Genomic DNA, 9,528 nt, shown 5'->3' on the forward strand with positions numbered 1-9,528 from the left:
TATGAAAAACCAAAAAACTAAGACATGGTCTGCGAAAAGTAGATTTTAGGTTCGGGAATTGGTTACGAGTAAGGAAGGTCACCCTACTGCGCTGCCTAAAAGCAGTACCTTTAATTAAATGTATAAAGTTGACGTGGTTTTGATAAATGTTTAATTTTTCCCTTAAAAAAATAAAGAATCTATTAAGAAACAAAAATATTTTTTTGTTGTATGAACCCGACAAGGATTGACCTTGCTCCTACACATATCCATTTATGATGGACAATCAGGGATCGCGTAGTTCTTTATGTAGAAAAAGGTTTGTGAGTTTGTTTTAAAAATTATTATAGATTGATTTAGATTTTTGAAAAGCAAACCCAACAAAGATTTGGTTTAACAAGATTGACATTTTTTTTGGTTTTAAAGATCTCGTATTTTTTTATTATTTAAGAATGGTGGGAAAAAGAAAGAAACTGGCCATAAGCCGACACATACTTATAAAAAAAATTATGATTTAAAAAAAACATTATTTGTGTGTAGGAAAAATAATACCTTCAGGAAAAACTTCAGAGTATAATAAAAAGGGAAAAAATAATAGTGTAGAGGTGACATACCTTTTTAGCTTTCAATACTCTTCTATTTCTTTCTTTGGTGATTGTCGTTGACAGAACCCTTATGGGTGAGAACCTATTTTTCTCTATACTGTTTTTCTCTCTTTTTATTATTTTTGCTTGTTTCTCCTTTCGTCCCCTTTTTTTCTATGACAGAGTGAGTATTTATATACAGACACTGTAATATTATGACAATCTTGCCTTAATTGTGAATTAAATGACAATAAAACAAAATAGGGAAAGAAATGGTCTTGGTTGCCAGAAAACAAATTAAATAATATTCAAAACATTGATTATCAGAAAATTTGTCCATTTTAAACAAAAATCATATTTTCCTCTTTAAAAGCAACTGACTCAGCAAATTATATTAATATACTTTTTTAATTACTATTTATAATTAATAGCATAATATTGATTCAAATAATTATCATATTAAACTAACATTTCCAAAATATTGTGTCCGGTTATTATTTTATCCCTTTTTACCCACCATTAATTATTATTCTCTTATTTTTTATTTTTAATTATTTATTGGGTGTTGAGACTATTGGGCTTGACTTTTAATAAGTAAATTAGAGTTATTATGTTTTCATTAAATTTAGTGATTCAATTTGGTGCATGTGACTTGTTGAAATAGTTAAATTATAAAGTTGAAGTGTTAATTCAGTTTGAGATTTGTATAAATATATATTTTGGCATAAGTTGCTCAATAGATCATAAAGCTCACCACTATTTTTGAGGCAATGATGAAATGAGTTTTTCATGAGATTTTTACTAAGAAATATTGTTCTTGTAAAAAATTCAAAATATTTGGAAAAAATTGGTTAGCATATTAAAGTTCTACTCGTCATATTGAGTTTGAAAAACATTAATTCTTATTGGTCAAATTTCGCTGAACTAATTTCTAAATAAGCATAAATTCTATTATTTTCTTATATTGTTGAAATAACTTTGACATTTATGACTTTAATTTTGAAAAAATTATGTGTATGTTTTTCCTTAATTCTTGAATTTAGATAATTAGTGAGAATTTAGTTGTTTATAAAATATGTTGAATTGATGTGAGTAATAGTTATAACTAGTAATTGTTCTAGCTCATGTATAATGTTTTATTTTATAAAATTCATTTTTTATATTTATTTACTTTTCAATTATATTGTGTAGTATATGTTATGCATTGAATTAGAAATATTATTAATATATGATGAGTATATTTTGAATCACAATTAAAACACATAATCTAAATTTTATTGAATTATGATTGAGTTTAAATGATATGCTTTAACTATGATTTGTCCCATTAGGATTAAAAAAACTTTAATTTTTTTTTATTAAGATAAGTTCTTAAAATTTTGGTAGACATTAAACGTTTTAGATAGACGAATTTAATTTAAAATATAGTTTGTTGAACTTATTTGAGGATAAATCATCCGTGCTAAGTTTTAATGTTATAATATAATACATAAACATTTTCTGAACGTTGTAATTTGTATTTAATACAGCTGATTTATTAAATAAATTATGTATTAAATAAATGCGTCGAAGATGAAAAAAATACACTCGTTCACCAATTCAAAAAAATAAGAATATATGAATTGGCTGACGAGTCATTGACTAAATACAAAAGCTAATAAAGAATGTTTAAGCTTCTTATTTTAGAACACACCATAATCTAGATTTGTATATAAATTTTCTTATTTCATAAAATAAACTAACAGTAATAATAAGTTTGTACTTTGTAATACTAAAAGATAAAAATAAATTCCTTATATTATTCTAAGATTATTCCAAGCTTTGAAACTTTCTTTCTTTTAAAATGATTTAGGTATACATAAATAAACATACATACACACACATATATATATATATTTCACGAGTGAAGAAACAAAACACAAAAGAGAAAATTGATTGATGGAGATATGAATTAAGATCCACTAGAGCTCACCCTACGTCCTAGATTAAACTCACTTATCACAAAAGAAAATTAAGATGATTTAAATTTTTATTCAACACTGAAATATCTTTGTTGTTTCTGAAAAATAAAATTTATTGCACAGAAAAAGAAAATGTTGGCCCAACCTACTAATAGCTTGAAATATTAATAAGTTGAATAAGTTGAATAAGTTGAATTGAATGAAGTTGGTTGGTTGAACCACCTAATTTTAGTCAATTTTAATAAGTTTTGATTGGTAGAACTACCTACTGATTAACACACTTTATTATCCCTATCTTTGTTGAAAAAAAGTTAGGCTATGTATCTACAATAGAAAAATCTTATATAAAAGAACAAAACTTCAATAGAGAACAAAGGAGTAGATAGAAGAATAACAATATTTACGAAGATATACAACACTAAGTTGATTTTGTGTTTTGTGGCATTAAAATATATATATATGCATAGAGATAAATGGAAAGAAAATACAGTGATTGTACATGAAAGGTTACAATGCATGGAGAAAAAGAAAGCAATTTATTTAAAGAAGATGATAAGTTGTTATTTGAAGCTTAGGATGAGTCCATGACAACCTAGAGTGGGAATAAACATAAGACTGTAGAAAATGAAACATTATTTGTTAACATTGTTGCAAAATGTTTTGTAAAATTTGTCTATCAATGTCATTCATATCCACAGAATCCATCAGCTCTGAAAGTTTCTCACTCAGTTGTTCCACTTCTTCCTGTAGTCTCTTAATGTGACAACATGTTTCTTTCAAGATCTTCGAGGCTGATTGCTGTCCAACAAAATACACCATTATTTCTTCTATTATATAAATACAATAATTCTCATTTTCATAATAAATTTAACTTTAACTTATAATTAAGTAAGATACGTGCAAAAGAAAATCATATATCACTACGCTGTACTTAAGTTTTCTTTTCTTTAAAGGAAATAAACATGATTTTAGCTTTATTTTCTAAAACATATATAGCCTCTTTAGTAAAACGTTGTCCTCTTGTTTAAAAAACAAAAACGAGTAATTACAAGTAGGGACTTTTTCTTTCTCAACCAGAATCTTATCTTGCTTATACTAAACACAAAATAGAAGCATTTATTTGTTTATAAACTAAAAGAAAATATTTTTATATATGAAAAGAAACATATTTAACCATTTTAATTCCTTTTTCCAAAATATGTTGTTCAGTTTCTAACTTTATATTAAGGTTTTAAATTTAAAAAAAGTTTGCTTGTAATAATTTTTATCGTAAACATTACTTTTTAAGGTTTAGTTTTGCTCTACTATCAATGTATGAATTTATAAATATTATATATATATATATATATATATATATATATATATATTTATTTATTTATATATATATAACAATTGTAAAGAATTTTTTTTATCGTAATTGAATAATCAACGAAAAATATTTATATATAAATCCATGGTAATGTAAGCTACATACCTCAATTGTTCCGTGATAAAGTTTAGATAAATTAAGTTTCAATCAATTTGTGATTTTCTTTAGTTATTAATAACTAAAGAGAGATTTAACTAATAATTATCAGTAATTGTTTTATTTTTTATTTGGAAGAGTCACTTTTTTTTTACATACGGGGAATCCAATTTTTAGAGAAGATTTCGACACATTTTTAACTTTAATGTAGAAGATAGTATATTGTGACTTTATTGAACCATTTTTTATAATATTTGTATATTATGGATTTCAGTTAGGACTTTATATCAAGGTTTTATTTAGCAGTTATAGATAACAAAATGGTATACACAAGTTTAATACTTTAATATTATTTTATGTAAGTTTATCAGCATTAAATTTACGTCAAGTTTAATTATACTAATCTCTCTTGAAATGATTTTAACGTATATATTTTTTAAACTACACTTACCTTTTTAAGACGTTCTTATATGTTATTTACATATATGGTTTCTATATGAAAAATAAAACTATTATCATGTAATGATATATTTAAAATAAGAAAAACATCTGTCAGTGCAATATTATCGACTTTAAACATTAGCATAATTATCCCTCTATATAATGACTAAATACTCGTAATTGAGGGACCCTCGTACGATTACTTTACAGTTAAAAATGTATATCGTTAATGGAGTAAAATTATTTTACAAAATATGTTTAAAAATTACTGCTGTAAAATACAATAATTTAAAAAGTATAATATTTTAACAATATTATAATTTTAATTAGATAATGATATTAAACTCCTTATATTTATGTTTGAGTCAACTAGTGTGTACACAGTGAAAGTCAAAATCAATTTTTTTATGATATGGATTGATTTAGAAAATGTAAATGCATGTATTTAACCATTATGTCAACTTATTAAATTAATTTTTAACCATTTTAGTTTTATAAATTTCCTTTTTAATTTTTGTACTTAAAATCGTCCATTTTAGTTTCTACATATATTATTTTAATAAGAATAAATATTTGATAATTACAAAATTAATATTTCAATTTTAATTTTCAAATAGAAGCTTTTATGTTAGCGTGAGATTTTTATAGAGTGTAATGAAAATTTGAAACTAGATACTTTACGAAGATTATATGAAATATAGAAATTATAAATTATTTTCTATCATAAAAATATTATATTGATATTTGTATGTATATATTTTTCAAAATCGCGAATGATATATAAGGTAATTATATATGTATGCATGTCCAAAGTGCACGTGCGTTTAAACCGTCTAGTGTTCTACATTTTGAGAATTAATTAGTGTTGTATCCAATAAAGTCTTTAAACTATTAAATATATAGTTTTAAAGTGTATAAATAGAAATATTGAATGAGTAATTAAATTAATATAATATAAAAGAAATCAGGGTAGAAATTGAATTTAAATTGCATGAAAGTAAGTAACTTTTTCTAAACATTTTTTCTTTTTTTATTTTATAATATAATTTAAGAGAAGAGAACGATATACAAATAAGTTATGTTTTTTTTTGTAAAAAAAAAAACAGCATGGTATATATAAATTGCCTTTCAATAAAAATATCCCAGTTACTTGGTTATGAAATTTTATAACACATTTTTAGACGTAAAGAAGAAGAGTTTTTTTTTTTTTTTTTTACAAATTACAAACGAAAATTACTCTATTATTATAAAATAGAGTTTTACTTGATAGTGTAAAAGAAATAAACTAATTTGTTGTTAGATTTACACTCTCATTGGACAGCTAAACTCGTATAAAATTAAAAAAAAATGTTTTTTTTTTTAGTTTAACTCAATTATTTTTTTAAGGGCTAAGTGCGAGCTTTAAGATTGTGACTAAGCATGAAAAAAGTTAGTTACATATAATTACATAATGAATAAACAGAAATCTACATTCACCCTCCAAAATATGGGCATTGAAATTAAAACAAAACCCAAAATTAAACCATTGCTCCTACACAAAAAACTAGAGAAAAAAAAATTCTTAAAATCAAAAGTGACGCATATGTTACTTCAATTTTTATCATGACAAAAAATAATGAAATTAATATTATATAAAAAGATATAAATAATTTTTATAATTTAATTATAAATAATTTTTATTTATTCAATATAACAAATAATAAAATTTAAAGAATGAATGAATAAAAAAGTAGTCAAATTTAAAAAAAAAATCACATAAAATTAAAATAAAAATTGTTAAAAAGAAATAATCCACATATAATAGGGTAGATATATAAATTTCATCTTAACAAAATTATCTAACTAAAATTCTTAATAAATGGTTGTTTAACACAAATAAACTAGTTTTAATTTTTAAAAAAGTTTAGCTTCCCAAGTAAAAACTAAAATCTAAGAGGCTGAACAGAGAAATCTCGGGTTGAAGTCAGAAACCTATTACCATTCAAACTAACAAAAATGATGGAAGCACAAGGGACAAATTGCTACCCCAATGACTTTGAAACATGTTTAACCTCTTTGTATAGAGAAAACCCTTTAACCAATATCATCTTACAGTAGAATAAATAAACACAGTAACATGGTTTTACTGTGGCAACATGAATGAGACATAAGTTTTATCATGGGAGCTAGCATTGTAAGAAAAAGAAAATGGAGCAGAAGAAAAGTTGGAGAAGGACATACCCTTGAGTTGTCTCTTTGGTTGATTTGAGGAAGAAGTAGTTGCAACCTAGACACGAGGTCATTAATCTCATTCTGAGAAAACTTTGATGCCCTTGACCTTCTTCCCGACATGACTATGTTGTAGCTACAGCTCTTGATGTTTTATTGCTTTCTCGAGCTCACTTTTGGCTCTTGTTTGACGTGTGTGTTGGGAATCTGGCACCATGGAGGCTCTTTAAATAGAGGGTGTGAGAGGTACTGTTCCAATTCCCATCAAACTTCTTCAATGCACTGATTAATTGGAATAACACCACTTTCCACAAACATTAATCAGGAATATGATTGACACAAACAACATAGATGCATGTATATACACCTAGTCAAAGATAACCAACAGAAAACAAAAGACAAAAATGTCACGAGTATTTTTTTTTCTGAAACATGTCTGATAGAAACACTATAATATGATCAGATATAGTAAACAAATAAAGACTAAAAAAATGATGTTTTATGATTTTAGTCTTTAATGCAGTGTTTAGGTCTAATGAAATTTTAACTTTTGTGTATATATATATCAGTCACCCTTACACTAACAAAATATCTGTTTTAATCTTTATTCTATATGATTGAGATGTTATCAGTGAATGATAACAGATGTAAAATAAATTTATAATGAGCAAAATATAAAAAGGAAAAGCATATTTAACTCATTTTATTTTTTTCGTTCTTCATGTTTGAGTTGTTTGAATCAAGCCTTCTTCATCACACATTTCAGCAGTACACGTCTGGCCCACAGTTACTGTGCAACTTAATTACTGCCGTAGACCCTAACAAACCCTTATGATTTGATGCCAACTGAGTGAAACCTATGTCATATAACAAAACGTTAATATTCATTTGGCGTGACCTAAACTTCAAAACCAAGGTTCTGACTTGGTTGGTGTTGCATTCTGACTGTTAAAATGGTAAAAGCATTGCATACTAATGTTGTTGATTTGGAGAGGAAGAGTATAAGGAGAAGGAAGCCAAATAATAATAATACATTCTTATACTCTCTCACAAATATTAATACAGAAAATATAACAAGGAATGAAAATTGTAACCTATTAATTATTTTTCTTCTTTCTATAATTCAAATATACTAGTATTGATGTAAAAAGGAAAGATTTTGGCTGAGCCCTTTAATGTTTTATGCTCTTTCCTTTTAATTTTAGCAACAATGAGAATATTTAAACAGTACAAATATAATCTCCTGATCTCTAACCAAACCCTATCTTATTCTTCGTTTTGTGATAAAATTAAGGTTTGATACGTACGTGTAGTTTCCCTAGCCGATTGTTTGCTAAAAACAATTTTTGTTGTCAGTTGGTTAATCCTCAGTTTCCCTAATGTATAATTTCCCCTTTGGATTTGCTTGTAATCCCACCAAAATCTGCTCTAATATAGGGTATAAGAAGCAAAGGTTTGCATTAAAAAATTATGTTAAATAAAGGACATGGGCCACGTTCGGCGTGTTAATTAATAGTGCTACAACAGAGAAACTCTCTCTCTCTCTCTCTTTAATAAGCTTATTTTTAATACTTGAATAATTTTGTCCTTATTCATCTATTTGAATCACCAGGTAGCTACTTTTTGATGAAATCTTAATGTCTAGAATTAGTGAGAATAAAATGAAATAAAAAGAAATAGAATTGTCAACAGATACAGACAGAGAGAGAGAGAGAGAGAGAGAGAAAGAATTATCTAATGAATTTTTGTTTTTGTGGTGATGACCTTATTAGGGCTGATCTTAACTCAGTCCTTTGGTTTATGTAATGTTGAAAAGATTTAGTGGAATTTTCACTTTGGAGAGAGTGCAGTAATCGGAAGAGTGTTGTGTCCCATGGAGAGACATTTATGTGATGAAAAATTTGAGAGACAAAGGAGAAACTGTAATGGTGGTGCTAAGTTGTTCGATGATGTCCCCTCTTATTGTTTTGTATTTTGTTTTTGTTGTTGTGTGTTTGTGAGGATAGGGTGTTGATGTGACGAAGCATGTACAACAAGATGAATGACTAAACTATACAGAAGAGAACTGTGTATGAGGGTGACAACCTGGAAGAGGCAGTTGAAGAGAGTGAGAGTGATTGTGAGAATGGAAAAATGGCAAAGACAAAACCAATAATTGGAGTTTTGGCATCATTTACCAAACTTCTCATTTGGCCCTAACTTTGCGCTATACCAACTATTCAACTCTTGTATGTGGAATTCAAACCATAATTAATACCATTTTTTTTACATAGCACATATTCAATTTTAAATTACAAGAATAGCATTTATTTACACAAATAACAGTTTTTTCTTGAGTTAGAATTTGGAAAATCAAATTTTGATTTATATTTTAATTTTTTTTATAAACGTTAGTTAGAATTCGATTTTTGAAAAATTGAATTAACTTTTAATTTTTAAGCATTTATAGAAAAAGTATATTAGAATTCAGTTTCCAGCAAATCGAATTCTAACTTATATTTTGAATCCTTTATTAAGCCTTCAAAAAAGAAACAATGGTCATACATTACCTCACCTGAATGGGAAGAAACCACATAAATGATTATTTTTTTAAGAAATCAATGGCCTAATGTTAACGGTTGAAAATACCGTTATTTGTGATGTACTTTTGATACTAAATACACCATTTTTCACTTAGAAACTTGCTTGGACTCGTGTTTTTTCATTAAATTGTGTGAATAAGAGAGTTGAAGTTGAATTTGATGGTTTTATGACTAATTACCCTTGTTTTGATAGGTAATGAGAGAATGCGGAAAGCAGAGATGAAGTGCTAAGGAGTTAGAGCTTAGAAGGGCCTGGAAAAGAACCAAAAGGAGGAATAGCACGAAGCATGGGTGCCCTGTCCGAGGCC

At 26.4% G+C, this 9,528-nt stretch overlaps 1 protein-coding gene across 1 annotated transcript; it reads right to left on the bottom strand.

Annotated features, from left to right (window-relative positions):
• Positions 1–2,969: 2,969 nt before the first annotated feature.
• LOC148197609 (transcription factor ILI5-like) lies at positions 2,970–6,818 on the bottom strand. The gene is made up of 2 exons (XM_088115105.1): positions 6,651–6,818; positions 2,970–3,322 (listed from the first exon to the last, which is right to left on the bottom strand). Exons 1-2 carry the CDS (start codon positions 6,759–6,761, stop codon positions 3,164–3,166), a joined length of 270 nt encoding a protein of 89 aa, XP_087971231.1. The 5' UTR covers positions 6,762–6,818; the 3' UTR covers positions 2,970–3,163.
• Between the last annotated feature and the right edge of the window lie 2,710 nt (positions 6,819–9,528).

Source organism: Vigna umbellata, chromosome 5 (genome assembly GCF_029865625.1).
Source record: "Vigna umbellata cultivar VRB3 chromosome 5, Vumbellata_1.0, whole genome shotgun sequence".
In the NCBI taxonomy this organism is placed as follows: domain Eukaryota; kingdom Viridiplantae; phylum Streptophyta; class Magnoliopsida; order Fabales; family Fabaceae; genus Vigna; species Vigna umbellata.